At 35.3% G+C, this 19,186-nt stretch overlaps 1 protein-coding gene across 1 annotated transcript in view; it reads right to left on the bottom strand.

The window, feature by feature from the left end:
* Positions 1-1,665: 1,665 nt before the first annotated feature.
* The window catches only part of LOC129270421 (brain-specific angiogenesis inhibitor 1-associated protein 2-like protein 1), a 49,917-nt gene continuing 32,396 nt past the window's right edge, over positions 1,666-19,186 (bottom strand). Inside the window, exons 10-16 of the mRNA XM_064105705.1 lie at positions 13,111-13,471; positions 11,753-11,898; positions 8,922-9,061; positions 8,020-8,392; positions 6,724-6,812; positions 6,094-6,189; positions 1,666-1,753 (exon numbers count right to left, since the gene is read on the bottom strand). Coding sequence (XP_063961775.1) covers positions 1,747-1,753; positions 6,094-6,189; positions 6,724-6,812; positions 8,020-8,392; positions 8,922-9,061; positions 11,753-11,898; positions 13,111-13,471 — 1,212 coding nt within the window. The 3' untranslated portion in view covers positions 1,666-1,746. The remainder of the gene's footprint in view (positions 1,754-6,093; positions 6,190-6,723; positions 6,813-8,019; positions 8,393-8,921; positions 9,062-11,752; positions 11,899-13,110; positions 13,472-19,186) is intronic.

Genomic DNA, 19,186 nt, shown 5'->3' with positions numbered 1-19,186 from the left:
GTTATGGCTATATTGCAAGTAGCTTTACACTATTTACACATGCAAAATGAAAAATAATATACATGTAGGTCTACATGTATACACATTTACATTATCATTATTTTACATAAAGACTTTATTGTTCTCCAAAATACATGTAATACTTACTCTCTAAGATTACAAAGGATACTATATTTTATTTTTTTGTTCATAAAATATTGCAATTTGACAAAAGGCAATACCTAGGCACATATATTAATTTGTTGAGTTGCATAATATATCAAATACTTATTGTCTTATAATAGCACAATTTTTTTGCAGAACACTGTCATACTAACTAGGTCATACGCATGTAGTTCAAATTAAGGACTACATGTACTTCAATTATCAAACTTTTATCAACATCCGTAAAGGGTATGATTTATTCACGTCATCTGAAAAACAATTTGCTGATTTGTACATTTCCAATTTAAATTTTGCTCCTGTCCAGGACTTCAAGTTGAAAAAAAAAACAGAGGCCCCTTTTCAACGAAAAGTGAGTTGTAAAAGTTTGATTACCAAAAATTCCGACAAATTGGACATCACTGTACATGTAGTTATGTATGTCAAATTTGTCTAGAAATAAATCACAACTGATTCCATTTTTCTTTGCTTTGTGAAAACCGGCCTTAGACTTTTGTGAATCAATTGTAATTATTTCAGTACATTTCATGACAAGCAGCCAATTACATAATGAGTAAAGTTTAAACACAACTCAAATTCAATCGCGAGTCTCAAATATGCACTTGTGATTGGTTATACCTCGGTCACATGTGCTCTACAGCAGCCGTACGGAGACTCGAAAACAGTTGTTTTAACATTTTTTGTACCAGCTACAAATTGCTGGTTTGAAATAAAAATGAATAAAACGGCTGTTTTGACTCGCCGTACGGCTGCCGTACAGCAAATGTGACCAAGGTATAAGTAATCAAGTTAAATTTGATATTCAGAGTTGTAAATGATTGCAACCGTTTCTGCAACAGGCAACACCACTAATTATAAACGCATTGTTCAACTTAAGAACACATTCATAAAAACAGTCCTCAGCCTCCATAAATCAATTCTGCTTTTTCAAATTTAATTTCAGTCTCCTCTTCAGCTCTAAAAGCATGCACTCTAAGTAATCTGGTGGTGTTTTTACAAAGAGTTAAGTATGACTTAAGATTCGCACTTAAACTTCAAGTTGCGTGCTATATGAAAGGCATAACCGTATTGGAAAACGCATGCTAAGAGGATGCGCGCTACTGCCTATCAATGAGATTGTGCATTACATATCATGTGCATGTCAGCCCTAAGCATGACTTGAAGTCAGTGGCGGACCGTGACCCGGAGGAGACAAAGCATTGGAGGGGCACTGTATTGTTTGTGAACAATGCTGTGCCCCTCCAATGCTTTGTCTCCTCCGGGTCACAGTCCGCCACTGCTTGAAGTTGTACTTAAATCTTTGGGAAACACCCCCTTGAGTAGATTCTGGACCTCTGATTGTCAGCAATCCCGATGGGAATAGCATATTATGACCTTCATCCATGAAGTCTGTGTGAGAGGACTGCCTGACATGGCAACAAGGTAGTCTGGAATGATGTTCCATGCATGCAGAGCAACCACAATTTGGTGTACTGTGCATGCATCATTCTTAAAAAGAATGGAATAAATTTGCAGTTTTTGATAAGTGTTATCCTTGACATGACTTGGATCATATATCTGAATCCCGGATTGTGGTCAAATAGCTTAGTGTCTGCAAGAAAAAGATGAGAAAGAGAGAAAATTGTATTTATCATCTTACTGAATTAATTTAAGACAGTATAACACTACAAGCAGTAAGTCAGATACTTTATATAATCGTCGCCTTCCTGCACAAAGGCCGTTAGCACGCACTGCAAATCACCTTCCCGCACAAAGGCCGTTAGCGCGCACTGCACGTCGCCTTCCCCCAGAAAGGCTGTTAGCGTGCAGTGAACAGTGCGTGCTAACGGCCTTTGTGCAGGAAGGTGACGCGCAGCGCACGCTAACGGCCTTTGTGCGGGAAGGCGACTTAATAGACAAATAACAAATAACATTGCTAGCAATGTGAATTTAAGGGCCTGTACTTGGAATTTTGTTTAATAAAGTCATGGTTGATCATATCCCTACAGATTTGGAATACATGATCGAGTGCCAAATTTACTGGTTAAAAAAAATTGAAGTAAGAGATGTGGCGTTTCATTGTTCAACCACAGATATAGGCCATACATGTATATGAACAGTTTAATTTCTACTGCACTTAACACACTACACTTTAAAATACAAGCCTATGAATACATCTAAGACAACATTATAATCTTTGATCTATATATTTGTGTACAATGTAAAAATAACTATTTCACACATTGTACAAAAACTATTTTCAAGCACAAGCATGTTATTACAACTATGATTACATGCATAAGTCACAAAGCTGTGTCAAGCATACAGAATTAGTATTTAACTCACAGATTAATAATCATTAAACAGAATAATAAGCCAGGGTTGGGCATAGTTGGCCAATGTTAGTGATTAAATAAATAACCATAAAAAAAAGGAAGAGAATAATATTACAACTTACAAAATGTACGTATAGCAATAGGGGATTTTTGTCCCTGACTTTATTTCAGGGGATAATTAAAGCAAATACTTGAACAGTTGCAACAGAAGAAATAATGTACAAAAAAGAAACAACAACAACAACAAATATACAAAAACAAATATGCATTGGTATGACCATGGACAGAACAAAGTATCAAAAATAATTCATGGTATGTCCAAATACGCAAATTGTTTTTTTTTATAATCAAGAATAAAAAAGTTAGATACGTAATCATCACTGAAATCATACGCTTGCAAATTTTATTAAGACAACGAATACAGTGGATTATAAATAAACCTATTTTTGAATAACAAAATATGACTTTATGCATGTTGTTAACACATTCAGGCTACAAACATGTATACATACATGTTCGTATATGTATATTTACATGCATATCACAACAAAACAGAAAAAGCAGACCTGGCTATTATGAATAAAAAGATGGAGATCTATCTACGTCTCCAAGTTTACAAGCTTTCTGTTGATGTGAATTTATTGCTCCTAGATCCAGGCTATGCTGAGAATCTTCATCACATTTTGCATTATCATCTGCTGGGCTAAGGTCCAGAATTTATGTGCAAGCGTGCATGAGTTAAAGGAGTGATGAACATTAATACACATATATTTGTTTAAAGTGTTACACAGGAAACACAATGTGAAACAAATGTGTCTTGAAAGTCGTTATGCAATTTATTTATTTTTTCTTTTTTTAAATAAAAGTTCATTGATTCATCGTAGTATTACACAGTCAACATAAAAACAAATACTAATGTATTTTAACTACTTTCTGTTTTCAATTGCACTAAAAAGCTGAACAGACTAAAAGTAATGTACTGTTTGAGAAAACTGAACAGTTATGATATATTATTTCAATCAACTCTGTCACATGGTTTCTCATAATCAATTTTCTGCATGTCTGCTTTGCAGGAGATCAAGATTAGATATGAAAGTTGTAGCAAGGAGGCATGCTAATATACAAATGTACTTCTGATCATATGCACTATGCAAGAAACATTCATTATTATCATTGTAACACCTTTGGGTCCACTATAAAAGAGTTTCTGTTCAATTGTAAAATTAAAAGAATTGTTCAGAATATAGAGTATAGTCAATCTGTTGAGCAAAATATGCACGGTGAACTTAATTGATCATTGCTATTACATGTGATCACTAGCAAATATTTATGTTGCTGTTCCTGGGTATTATTCAGAAATCACAGAACTTAATTAGCAATATACATGTACATTTGTTTCATCTAGCATGCCATATGTGGAGTAGCCTGCCCGATGACATCAAAATACATATCTCCACCAAGTCCTTCAAACTCTCCCTAAAATCTTCAAATCTAATTCATAACTTACGGGGCTCGAGCACTCTACAGAGTGTATTTGGATCTTGATTTCATATCATCTTTGAAGATTAAATTAATCTTCTTTCTTTAAATTCTTAAATTACTAATCATCCATGTTCCTATTGTTCATGATTGATAAGTACCATTCAATATTTTCAGTTCTAGGTATTGTGCAAATAGTACCAAAGAACCAAATACCAGCCAGTCCCTATTCAAACGCATAATCTGAAATAAATCAAGACTCCAGACTGCACTTTATGCAGACTGTTTCCCCTTGGTTTGATACACAAATATACATGGATCAAAGTCTTTCGTCGTTGCCTTGTCAATATCCAGTAAGAGGAAATAATCTAAGCTCAACTTGGATAAAGCGGGAAGCTGGCTCAAAAAAAAAAATATATATGAAAGAGGATCTAAATATTCTGGAAGAGGTCTAAATGGAGCTTGGAAATGGAAATAGAAATGTGACAGAATGGCAAGACCATGAATGTGAGTGATAGTTGTACAAAGTAAGATGGAAAGGCAAGGGAAAATCCAAATATAGTGAGACCTGTGTATAAAGATCATCCAAGAACAAAAAATGTCTTTAAGGGCAGCCAGGATGCTACAAATACTTAGGTTCCTGCAATACATGTTTCAATGGGGGGAGGGGGAAACTAGTCCAGGGAAACCAAATACATGTATGTGGTGTTTACAGACAGGAGGTTCTCCAATATCAGCCTACAAATAGTTTTTACTAAAATTTTGTTTTTGAATGAGTATATTACGATATACAGTGGTGGGCAAGTCATATGAAAATAAACATAATTTGGTGAAATTGACAATAGGCTCCACACAATACATAAATTCCATATACTGTAGATGATATTTTGTTGTTGTTGTCCTGGGGGCCATTATGGTATGGATTTTGATCAGAGAAGCAAGACCTACATGAGCAAATAAGGTCATGATCTGATGCTGTCCAAAGCTGCTGTGTCAAATTGGCTTCAAGATATACCTTATTGGCATATACAATGTCTACAGGAATCAATTGAACACTCTGGATTACTAACATTGTAAAAAGAGAAGGTACACAATGCTGGAATGGAAATACAAAAATCCTAATCTAGCTATCATAAAATTTTATAAATTGCACATCATAAGAGAAAAGTAGAGCATTTGTTTCTCGACTACTTGCACACTGTGATCAGTCGTGCATGGGTGATTATGAATCGAGGCAAAAACTGGACCCTCAAAAAAGGGAAAAGTTAGAACTCTATGTCGCGTTTGTTCTCGGTATCGATCTGCCATTTTTTTTTCAATTTTGAAAGAAGGAGAGGGTCCAGTTTGTGCCTCGATGTCCGGATTCTGTGTCACGATAGACCTTCATCTAATAGAGGTAAGCGCATAATTTATTTTTCCCCCTTTTATTTGGGGTGCTATTGCGACCCCATTCTACCCCATTTCAAGGAGTACCCATGTCTGCCTAATATTACACAGACGGGTCCTGGGCTCCGGCCCCCGAAGTGGGTTTACCTTTCTGTAATCATTGAAGAGCAACTTGCAATTATTCAATGATCGTGTTATATGTCTAATTTTTCAAAGAGATGAGATGATATACTGTCATTTGAAATACAATTCTTGGCATTCCACTTGGCATTTCTCATTTTGAAAAACATTCATAAATGAAAAAAGGTACTTTTCCTTATTGATTTTTGTAAAGGGGTCAAATTAGATTCATTTTTCACATTTCATTTTCTTTCAAAATAAATAAAGCCATTGAAAAGTATCATAATTTCACATCAAATAAAATTATATCACCTCATCTCTTATCTAGAAGAAAATAAATAAGTCATGATCATTGTTATAATATTATTTTTTAAATTTATCTTTGTGTAATTGTGAAATGTATCATAATTTCATATCAACTGAAATTATATCATCTCATCTCCCTAAAAAAAGGAAAGAAATAAGTCATGATCATTGAAAGCGTACATTTTGAACATTATGTGTTTCTGTGGAAAGCATCAGAATTTTCTATGAAATGAAAGTATATCATCTCATATCTTGGAAAAAAAAAGAAGAAATAAGTCATGATGATCGAAAGAATGACCTTGATAAGGTGTAACTGTCAACCTACCGTGCAAATTCTCCAAGCTGATAATCTCTTGGAATGATAGGAGCTGATCTATCGTTTGTAACCGTCTTACGGAGCTGAATCTTGGTGAAAGGATTGCTGAAGACAGGAGGAATTTAAAAAAAAAAAATTTAATAGTAATAATAGAATAAATCTTCATCTCTAATATTAAAAGTGGAAAAAGTTCATTTTTATTGCTACCATTTGCAGTATGGAAAAAAAGTTTTGAAGCATCAATGTGCTACGTTTTACTCGCTGAAGATGACACTGTTTCCATGTACTGCGCATGAAAGAAAGAAATTAAAAGACTGACTTCTGAAAAGAGGCAAAAATGTCTTCCAATTCTGCAAACTCATACCTGTACCATCCTGAAAATGCCAAGAAAAAGGGTCACTGCTGAAGCAATGCCAGTCAATATCTGCTAGGTTCAAATGATTCATACATGTGTACTTGGTAAATTTTCAAGGTACATGTGTAGAAACTAGGGAAAGACTAGTCTTATTATTTGCTGCATCAGCTGGCAGGCTTGGTATGGGTACAGTACGCTTTTCAAAATGATAAACACAGCTACAGACATATATAGAAGAAGCTGTTGTTCAGTGGATCAGTGAGTTGTCAAATTTGAATCTTTACCTTTCTCCCTGATCTCCATTGTTTGGTGAGGGCACATTGGTGGTTTCATCAGGCACAGAGAGTTGAATTTGAGAAAGCTGCACATCAGGCTATTGTCAACAAAAGAAAAGATACATGTACATAAAAAAATATATACAAGCAAACATGTGTAAACTTTGAGAATTCAAATGTCAACATGTAGTTAAAAGGTTACTATTATCTAATCATAACATTTACATGTAGGAGATAGCAGCAAAGTGTTGGATCACAGACATAATGGAATTTGAGCCTTTGGTACCAGGCTTACTTATAGACTGTGAAAATGTGGAGATCCAAGTATCAAGAATTCAACAGCATGAATATACTCTACATGTGCACAAGTAGCATACACACATACTATATAGCATTCATGCTAACTCCGAAACAGAAATTAGTAGGACATAGGGAGACAGAGGCTTAACCCTATCTAGGCCGGGGGGGGGGGGGGCCTCCGAGGCCCCCCCTCAAGAGTCGCGCAATATTTTCGCCGCGCAATTTTTTTTGGCTGCGCTGCTTGCTGACTTTTTACTTTCAAGTCTTGCGCAACTTATGAGACCAATTTTGTGTCACCCGGGTACGCGGTTCCGAAATTACGCAACGTTATATAAGTGCATGTCAGACCAAAAATTGCTCAAAAACGTGATTTCGTGTACAAAGTCAATGTAAATTGTGTTTTCAACCAAAAATCATAAATGTATCATTATTTTTAGCTTTGCTAGTCTAAATCTATGTATTTTATGCTGTTTATGATCTTAGAAGAGTTCCCAACGAATTTCATTGAAAAAACAATGAAAAACAAAGGGTCCAAAAAGAATGAAATACATAAGAAATTGCAAAAAACATCTGATATCACAATTTTTTTAATGTAAACTTGCTAAGAACACCACAAAGAGTTTCTATGCCAAAAATTAGAACTTTTGGAGCTTTATTTATGAAGTTAGAGGATAAAGTATGATTTCGCATACTAATTACGCATAAATTAGCATAATTACTTAATAACGATTCACATGAAATAAATTACTATACAATTTTGTAGATTATATCCCAGACAACCTGCATGTCAATTTTCGGCGCGATCGCGCGGTCGACGGCCGAGATCTCAAGGGGGGGCCTGGGAGGCCCCCCCCCCCCCCGCCATATGAACTCTCAAAATACCCCGGCCTAGATAGGGTTAAAGTACATACATTTATGCATTTATTATTTTTTTTCTTAATTGCGTCACAGGGATTGTCCCTATTAAATAGGGACAAGTGGCAGGTATATTACAAGACTATGTACCTGGATGGAAGCAGACTGCTTTGTAGTTGGCACAGCGGTGTTAAAGGTTGAGTTCCCGGTCTGCTGCTGATTATGGATGTTGTTCCGCTCCTCTCCCTCCACCACACCAACGGGCGCGGTCATCAGCAACCCTGAGGGTTTCACCCCGCCATTCTCCACCCCGTTGTTGTTGGAGGCGGACGTGGAGGGGTTGGTGTAAGTAGGCGGAGTAGAGAGGGTCGAGGGTATGGCGATGCCCACCTGGGGGAGGGACAGGGTGGATGCAGCCGTGACCGGGCTACCGGGACCGGAGTAGTCGGGGGTCGGGTAGTCATTCCCCACGGATTGCAAATTGTCCATACTGGCTGCTACAGGCTTGGTGTTCAAAATGTTACTGCAAAAAAATAAATAAATGAACATCTAAATAATTCATGCTACTGACTACTGATTCTTGCTATTCCTATAGACTTTGTAAAGGAACCAACTGATCACAGTTGTCAATGGGTTAACCTACCTGACTATTTTGTAGTTCCTGTAGGATTGGTCCTATATTTTTTTTTCTTTTGAAATAATTAGCAATATCAAAATCCTTCAAAAATAATATTTATAAATATGTCATGTTTAGGCCTTAGAAAATTATGATTTTACTAAAATAATGCTTCTAAAACAGTTTGACAATGAAATGAGTTTTGCATTCAGTATCGAAAGCAAAAGACCCGTCCAATAGACTAATTCAGGTTTTGCTGAATATTTCATTAAAACATTTGTCTGTTATTTTATCTGACAAGAATTAGCAAAGTAATAGTCAGACTTCTGCATTTCCCAGCCTATCAAAACCAAGAAACATTTCCAGATCTGACAAATTTTGATAACAAATGTCTCCAGGACTAACAACATGGAATACACTATTAATCCTATCAAACCTTGTTCCATTAGTCTTGGGTGCAATATCAGCCAGAGGTTGTGTGTAGGTGATCGGGAACCAGCCATTCCTCCTAGTTCTGTAGTTGTGTCCATAGAACCAGCCATTGTTCTTGGGACCGACCAAGCCAATGATATCCCCCTGAAAGAAAGATAAAATAAGACTGGTTAAAGTGGAGAAGAGCAGGAAGATAGGGAGAGGATGGCTGAAGACAAACATGATGGTGGTGATGGGAGCTGTGGAAGTGGTGATGGTGGTCACGATGCTGGTGATGGTGCTGATCAGGAGGACAGCGGTGGTGGTGACAGTGGTGGTGGCAAGAAGGATAATGATAGTGGAGATGACATGACAACAATGGTGATGCTGGATAGTGGTGGTTGTGGTAATGATAATAATGAAGATGATGATGATTTTCTGGGATTTGAATTTGATTGGCCTTTATTCTTTGTGAAATCCACAAAGTTTGTGGATTTTACAAAGACTAAAGGTCAATCAAATCCATTTGTTCTATGCCATGTGTAATCTTATGTACTTTATGCCTATTTTAAATGTACCTTAGTTTGAAACAGGGTTGGCGCGTTTTAAACGGTGTGTTTTAAAACATGTTTTAAAACGCGTTTTAAAACACCCGTTTTTTTTACAAAAAAAACGTGTTTTAAAACACCTCATAGACTTGTGTGTTATAGATATGCATGGATGTGATTTTACATGAATTTAATTTTTATACTTTTATTTCTTAATTGGTTTATTATTTTCTTCTAACTAAATCTCTTTCTCAACGCCACTCTTTTTCTCCTCTCTCTTTCCCCCCTTATTCTCCCTTTCTCCATTGCTTTGTCATGTTCCTTTCCTCCTGTTCAATTGTGCACATCAATCCATATTTAAGAATATTCTCATTTCAACAAACATGTGAGTGTTGTGCTCACTTTTAGACAGGGAAAGAAACACTATTTAAAATGAGCTCAAATATGTAATTGTAGTACTTGAATGAAATGGAAGTGTTGCACAAACATAATAATATTTTGCAAATAGACTGTATAACTGACATTGTAACCTTGAGGTACACACGAAAGTAGGTGAAACTTTGCGCTTCGTAAAAGATGAAGAAAAGTAATTTAATGTAGTATAAAATAATCAGCTAGCAAACCTTTTTTTCCTCCCTGAACATGTGTGGATCAACTACCATTGTTTTAACATTTTTTGGTTCAGTCAAGTTGGTCATTATTATCAAATCTGTAAAACTTGAAATATTGTATTGTTCAAAAAAAAAAAATAGTGAGTGAGGGACATTATCAACTGTCTCATTTGCACATCACTGAGTTGTAATAAATGTTTTGTGAAAAATAAGCGAAATTTTAAAATGTCATAACTTTCTTATTTTACATCCGATTTTGATGAAATTTTCAGCATTAATGGCCCCCTTAAAAATTTCTATGATAAATCCATAAGCACAACAGGGCCACGCCATATTGTTCAAGACTATTTTTTGGATACATGCATGGATATGTGGTTATGATATTACCATGGAGCTACATGTATCAACACATTAATAGCTCAATGATAATACAATTAAGTGCATGACAGACCAGAATTGCTTAATATCGTGATTTCATGTATAAAGCCAATGCAAATTTTTCGCCAACATTTTTTTCTGTATCAATATTTGTACCTTTTGTTAATGATTGGAAAATTATTGCCAATAATTTCCATTAAAAAAACGATTAAAAAAACACAAAAATAACCACAAAACTGTAGATAAGAAATATGTAAAAAAAACAGTTAAAACAAACATTAAAAAAACAATTTGATCACAATTCCTCAATTAAAGAGATAAGCAGTTCAAGGGCCTAATATTACAGATTTAAACCCAATTTTGTATTTCATGCACTTATGGGTACCCGGTAGAATGTAAAAGTCATTGTAGCTTGTCCAGTACTGTGTGCGCCTCACTGGCGACTGACTTGAATACTACCCGGGAGTGGAGGATGTGCATACATTTTGTGCGGGAATGACCGATTGAATCCGATGACTGTGGTAATAAATCTTTAAAGCGCTTAGACATGTCGTTCCGATGTATTAAGCGCTATATAAAAGCGGACTTTTATTATTATTATTACTTAAAATTGGTATAATTGATTCAAATGAAATTAAGCATATTGAGTAAATGAAATTAAGCATTGAAAGCCTATAGTCTATAGATTATGTCATTTTCTTACATTGTGCGAATTCTTCTCACCCCCTAGATTGACAAGACTAAAAAAACCTGAGACTACATCATATGTATGAGGAATAAACTTATGAAATGTCAACTTACTTTTTTGGCATTCAATTTCCTTGATTTAGTTATTTGGGGGAAAATATGAACTTTTCTGTTGGAAATTCAGTAACAAAAATTGTAGTCATCTCTTACTTACTCCAAAAATGTATTTAAAACATCAAGAGCTTAAATCATACTGTATTAAGAGTACAATTTAATTGATTTACAGAAAATTACATCGTTCATTGGAAAAAAAACGTTTTAAAACGATTTAAAACGTTTTAAAACAATAAAAAGCGTTTTATTTGTTTTTTTTAAAAAAAAACGTTTTTTATTACAACCCTGGTTTGAAATCATATTTCATTTCTTTCTCATGAATGCAAATTTAAAATGAAATTAATTTAAAATTGATTAGTACTAGTAATAATGATGAAGGCAATGGTGATGATGATAGTGCTAATGATGGTGATGATAGTTTGGATTTCATGCTGGTTGTGTGATGGTAGTATAATATGGATATACACCAAATGCCACAGACCTGGTGGCAAGGAACCCTATGGATGAATAATACATACCTCACTGAAAGCAAGTTGATTCTCACCCGTTGCAGAGTGAGTGTAGACAGCCTGAACGCGAGGCATCTTCTGTTCATTCTCCATCATGTCACCAGCCTCCGATACCCGACGCATGAATGTTTGCCGAGGCATTGTCTGAGAAATGGCTGGTAGAAAATTGGAGAAAAAGATAGTGATATTAATACCGATGATAACTTGAAATATGTAGTACATCAGTCTCTGGTAAAATTTATCAAAACTACACACATGTATACTGCAATAGGTCTTACGTATCCTAAAATGAAATAAAAATGAGCAAACCTGCAAAGCAGTGATAAACACATGTATGAACATGTATTTCTTCAACAAACCCTTTTTAAACAAAATATGTTGATACAATACATTGCATGTCAATGACAAGCCAATTTGCACTCGATGTTTGCAAAAAAAAAACAAGAATACATGTATCTTGACAATTCCCAATTCACAATGAAGGGGCATTGTGAGTGTAAAATTTAACATAAATGATTGCTTTTTAACTACATGTAGTTGTACCTGAAAATGATATAATGCTTGTGGTACATGTATATTTAGTATATATCAGTATATATAATTCAAAATGCTATTCACCAATTAACATATTAAACTATGTACATACAGTATATCAAATACAGAGCTTCTTAAATTTTCTTTTCTGATTTTGCTTTTGAATTCTGTCATTACGTGTACTGGGTTACAATTTCAATCAATACCTTTATCAGGGTGGGGGTGGGTATAAAAACAAATGGAAGGCTGAAGACCATCTTATGAATCAATGACACACTTCTATCCACACTGGCATAACAAACAATCCATCTATCGAAGGCAATGTCAACCTTCATTCCCATTGTATTTATTTCAGAGTAAAAAAAAAAGTAATGAATAATTTGAAGGCTTGATCGACCAAGCAGAAACTTAATGAGAAAGTGGTGATTCTATTGAGCAATATTCATGCTCTCCTTCCATTTGTCCTCTACATATATTTTCCCTAAATAACCTTTTTTCTCCATTACTTATGATGGATAGAGAAGCAAACAATGCAATTTCATATTAAAGAGTGAATATTTCACCACAGATTGTTCATTTATTTGTCCATGTTTAGTAACACATTTGCAAGCAATTACATGTACATGTAAATGTAAACACACAAGCTTTCATAATCAAACTGATTCATTCACCCATGAAAATGACAAATACATGTAGGCACTTTGACAGTTTATATTCCTTCATTACACATTCAAGAGTCTAACTTCATTTGTTAGTCAATCAAACAAAGAGAGTAAGGGTTTCAACTTGTCATTGTCAGTAAGAGCAAATTATAGTTACTAAAAGCCTGTTACCATGGAGATGATGATGGGGCGACTTGACCGACTTGGAATGCCTCCCAGCAAGATTTGGCGGCACTTGCGTCTGAGGCGGTTGCTGGAGCGGTTGTTGTTGTTGCAGAGGCGGTTGCTGTGGTGGTGATGGTGTTGTTGGCTGGGTCATAGGAGGTATCATCTGCTGCTGCTGGTTGGTCTGGAAGGGGGGTAGCTGATGGACCGAGGGGTGCGTGCTGCTCCCTAGTTTCTTGATGTTGGGGAGGGTGGCGCTGTAGCTGGAGGTCACACCTGTGCTGCTGGGAGGGGGTGGCTGCTGCGGCGGCTCAACATCCACTGAGAGGGGGCGGTCAGATTCGTTGGGGGATTTAGGAGAGGCGGGCTGTCAGGAGAAAAGCAAATTAATAAATCAAGTTTCACAAACAATATTCAACAATAATGTGAATATACATGTACCTGTAGCCGAATTATACAATTTTATGTGAGAATACATGATAAACTGATAGATTGATCCAATTTAATCTAATTGGTTTCATCTGAACCCACAACTATGATTAACAGGTGTGGTTATTTATTTATTTATTCAGTTTTATATAAAAACAGGGTAGTCCTTTCAGAGCCCAAAGGCCTGCTTTACAAAAGAGCCCTGTAGACATAGAAAGATTTACAAAATAAATGAAATACAATTAATATAAAGTAAAATACAATACACAATCAAAATTACATGACATATCAATGATATCACATTAAATGAATCAAAACAAAAATTAAAAACCTAGATTAAAATCACGACAGTTTAAAAGACGAACAAAATCATAGAAATAAAGGAAATTACTTTAAAAACATGTGACTAAAATTAAACTAAGTAAAATTAATAAAAAAGTTATAAAATTGACAATTTAAAAGACTATGAAAATTATTGATATAAAATGGCATAAAGCAGGTAGCATACAAGAACCACTACAACACAACAGCCTCACTAGAATCATTAACATTCTCTTTAAGGGTAAATGTCATGGAGCAGTGGCAATTATCCTGACAAATTACCCTCATTTTGATTGAATAATTAGACACAAGATAAATTAAAGAAATTAGAATAACAATACAAAAGCGTCTCCATGAAAACCCTTGTTCTTCTAACTACCGAGTTTGATGCAAGCAGGTTCATTTGTTTGATAAATTAAGTTAATTGATACTGATCAGTCACCAGTGAGAGTCTCAACCTGTTTTTTATTACAACATGATAAAAGATCTGAAACATTCAATTGATTAATTGAGGGGGGGTACTTAATCTATTATCCAGTCACACCAGCGAAACTGATTTCAGTGTCATACTGTACCACCCATCAGTGTAGAGTCATTCTATTGGTGTGACAGCATGATAAAGCCAGTCTTGACTGTTGTAGATTTCCTAATACACGTACAGGTATGTAGTTTCTAATTTGTTGTACCCCAATTTCAATGATTGTTCATGGAAAAATTAAGAAATTGATAATAATAAATCATGACACTTTCAGATCATTCAAAAGTACGACTTAACAGCACCTAAAGATCCATTAAATTTGGTTTCTCTGACCATGCATTACTGAACACCAATGTTTGCGGGGTTTTTTTATTAGTGCAAATTAGCAGGAAGTTTGCTTACACTGCAATATTTGTAGTATTGTACATATGTATATAAACAAATAGCAATTCAATAAATTTGTTTGCTTTGTCAGCATTACTTTTTTAAAGGGCATAAAACACATTTATAAAGTATAGGCTTGAAGCTGATTTGATAAAATAAAATTATTATGTGACATTATGTGACAATAAAAAGAGGGGAGATTCTTTACATGTATGTTCGTGTATTCCTTCCATTTTTCATTGCGTCCACAGTGTAAAACATGCAAGTGAACCAAGTGCAATTTCGCACATTTTTTTTAAAACAATGCTGATAAAATGTGAGTGGTCCTGGAAACATCAACAAGGTACCATTCAAATGCTATTATCCTTCAAGGAAGTAAAAGTTTTGTTGGCACTGAGGTGGGGAATATAATTTTTGTTTTCATTTTCTTCGTACAGCTGAATTAATTATGTGCCACCTTTATATGGAATGCGTGTCTTTCATACATGTACAGCAATATTCTCAAGTCCTAAAAAAACTAATAGTTTCTTAGTCTGAAAGTAAGGCCAACTCATTTTGGCTGCCTTGATTCCCTTCATCCTGTCTCAAATGTCCAACTTTCCTTCCTCCATCCCTAAAATTTCTCTCCATTCCCCCCTCCCCCACTCCTTCCTTCTCTGTCAACTCTTTTCCCAGTCACTATTCTCTATCCCTCCCTCCATGCCAAGCCACACCCGTTTTCCCTCCCCTCCCCTCCGCTGCTCTTCTCCTTCTCCCCCTCCCTTCCTCCGCCTCCTGCTCCTCATATCTCCCACCCCCTCTCAACAAGGAGCATGCAGGCCATTGCAGGCCTGCTTATGAGAAACACCTGTGGTAATTGGCTTAATAAGGATCTCCTAATTAATTAGAGGGGGGGAAACTCTCTTAGCACCCCTTGCTTCTAGCATGGAGCTGCTTCTAGTCAACAACCCGAGGTCATCAATAGACCGGTCATTTGGTTTGTCAAATGATTTCATGCCAATTGTATTTCTACTGCATTTTTGATTCCCAGGTAGACCCACATACTGTACAGTACACGTAGTACTAAACTGCATGATAGCAAGGAGATATCACTCCTTGATGATAGTAAATAATTTTGATTTCATTGAAAGAGTTCACCATGATCGATGAATTAACCTTGATTCTAAAAACTCTCTCTTGATAATGTTGCTCACTGTGACAACTCAAAGATTGCTTATTATTTTAATGATTTAAGTCAATTAATAGGTATAAGTGTTTAAACGTCAAAAAGGTACTGCAATGCCAAGAAAGTTAAAATTCTAGTGTTTTGAAATGCTTCAAATTTTTAGTAAAGTTTAGGCCTATACAGTATGTGCATGGAAGTTCTCAAAATCTAACAAATGAAATCTTCTCAGTAGTTCTGTGTAAAATTCTGTAACATCCCTACAGTGACAGTTTAGGGTCATCATCGATTAAAGACACATGTGACCTGGTCAAAGATGGCTTCCTGTCTCAATGAACGCAAAGTCTTTCTCAGATCAATTATCCCAGTAAATTCTTCGAGGATGAAGGATCTTTGAGGCAAAATAAGTTTTTATGTCCTTCAAGAAGGCAGGTTTATGGCTCAATGTTACAAGGGTGCGCTTATCTCAACTCCCGTTTGTCTAGACCACTTAAACAGTCCATGCTTGACGAATCTTGATTTCATCAAGCAAGTAAAGTGAAATGGAGGTGGTGTATGTATATTTAACGGCAATCAACGTCAGAAGTAAATACTCTTCACGAGCTGGTTGTCAGAATAAAGATAAGTGACTCATCGCTGTGGAAACCACATAATCAAAGCTAGTTATCGCTAATGTCATTCCTAGGTTGTGTTCAGGTGACTATTTTCCATCGTTTAATCGTGATAACTTCAAAACATGGATAGATCCAACTGATTTTCATCCTTTATGACATCTTCTTAAACTCACAACACAAAATGTTGATGAAGTTGCAGAGACATTGAATATCATTTGAATGCAATGGAAATCTTAAGGATTCTACATGTATAACATCCTATCCTTTTTCCATTTTGGAAGATGCAGTGCATACTCTTCCAGTTGACCAATAGGCCTACTTCCTGTATTAAGCTGCACAGTAGTGTATTCACTGGAATGTCTCGAGACATTGATGAAAAATCAATTGAATGCTCTCCAGCAATTACCATGCTTTGTGTTTGAGCTTGAAATTATCTTTACATTTTGGTAAATTCCCTTTGAGAATTGTCACTATTCGCATTTCTCAATATAAATTGGCAAGTCCTTGAAATTAAATTGTACACAAAATTTTATGTTGATCTCAATCCTGACCAAAAAAAAATTTGGGGTATTTTGGTCGGGATCCAGAATGGGTATAACTGCATATTTCTTTTCTTTTTGGCATATTACCATTCATTGGTTGAAACTTATAATAAATATCAATAGTAGCTTTCTGGTGCACAATAAAGTGTGCAAGATAAGAGTTCAAGGAGAACTATACATAGGCTCCTAAATGTCAATTATCAAGAGAGAGAGAGAGAGAGCTAATTAAATTTTCTCACAAAATCAATGGTTAAAAAAATGAATAGTCAAGTTCACTTTTGCAAAATTTTGATGTTACAGTAGTGATACTCCAAGTAAATAATATTACTGAACCTTGATCAAATTAGGTTTTAAGAAATCACATGAACGCACCCTAAGTCCAATAAGTAATTCTAGAGTGTAGCCTTGGATTGTAATGATTTCATTGTAAGTTTCAAAAGACAATGAATCACACAAATAAGTTAGTGTTGAGAATTTACAGGGGGGGGGATCAGTAAGATTTCATTTCTAGTGGATCTGAAACCCATTATGAAACTAACATCTTCAAATTCAGTTATAAAAACATATTAGTCAGCTCAGCTTCAATGAAAGATGTACATGTTCATGCATGTATTAAAGGCAACCAAATGCTTGACTGCCTGTTCCAATGGTTATTTTTTCTTTATTTTGCATTATATGCCTAAAGTCCAGCAACTCATAATCAAATATCTATATTTTCACCGTAATTTTTCACTGCAATTTACTACTACATTGTTTAACTCTCACCATAGTTAAAGGGGAATCCAGCCTTGATCATAAATGTTGTCACATGACATATGCACCCAATTTGAAGTCTCAATGGGTGTAGTGATTACCAATTTTTACAACTTTTAAAAATTCATAACTTTCTTATTCTTTGTTCAATGCTGTTCAACCTATCACCTATCGACTTGTCTGATTTTTCTTTGTCCTATAAAAATAAGTTTTTATTTGGGTTGGATTCTTTTGCCAAGGTATTTGTTTTTCACACTGTATTACAACCTGAACAAAAGGGGTAGTAAAGTAATGAGATCATCAAAGTGTTACTATAGATGATCTAAGACTCAATTATCACGCAAGGGAGGGATCGGATTTAAATAAAGATTTTAGCGAGACCATCATAGAATCACAACTCAATGTAGGAGAAATACATGATGGATGAGATCGGGATTTCGCAAACCCTTACAAGTTTGCTTCTTACAAGAATCATTCATTTTTGTTCAATGAACTTTCTTTGTTAATACAGCATTTTGTTCAGAATCATTCAAGCATGCCATGACCGTAATTTCGGTATGAAAGAAATTATTTTTGTCATGTTTAATAATGAAATGCAACTGACCTGAAAAAAATATTTCAAATCAACATTAAGTCAATAAAACGTCACTTCTTAATGTCATAAATTGGGTGAAATGTAATTCAATGTGTAAATAGTAAAATGTATGGCAATCAAATGTACATGTACATGAATGTAGGGCCTTTACTTAGAGAGTGGGTCATTTTTTGATGAAATTTATGGCATCCCCTTGCTTTTTCCCCAGATAAAATATTGACCAATATAAAATATAACAAGCAGGTGGGGAAGGGCACTTGCACCCCTTGTTCACCCCCCCCCCCCCCCATTGATCTAAATACAATCGATAGGAGTATTGTAGTGTGAATAATTTATAACAGAACTCTTAGCAACAAAAATATTTGACATTATACTTCATACTGCAACAATTTTGCAGCATTCAGTTTTAAAACAAATCTACATTTAAATCTGAAACTGCGCATTAGCTGTACATAAAGGAAATAGAGAGTAGGAGATGGAGTGACATTGCCCCTTTAATGTCCCGTTCTTGTAAGTCTCTAAAGCAGTACTACATGAGTAGGCCTTGGCAACACACCTGTTCTTATCTGATGTAGCCAAGGTTAAAGTCTGGGCAGTCTATTTCTGATATATATGGTAGTCATTGCTTAAACAAACATTAATGATAGATACAAGGGTATCAGCCATGTACAATGAATATCAAATAGGATGTTTTGGAATGTGAAGAAGCATCACATCTTTAAAGGAACAGTAAATAGAAAAAAATATGTTTCCTTCTCTTTCTGCAGAGGTAAGTAATGGTCTGTGATTAGAGAGTGGATTTTA

The sequence above is a fragment of the Lytechinus pictus genome, chromosome 10 (assembly GCF_037042905.1).
Source record: "Lytechinus pictus isolate F3 Inbred chromosome 10, Lp3.0, whole genome shotgun sequence".
Classification (NCBI taxonomy): domain Eukaryota; kingdom Metazoa; phylum Echinodermata; class Echinoidea; order Temnopleuroida; family Toxopneustidae; genus Lytechinus; species Lytechinus pictus.
The sequence above is the reverse complement of the archived record's forward strand: the minus strand, read 5'-3'. Positions and strand labels throughout refer to the sequence as shown.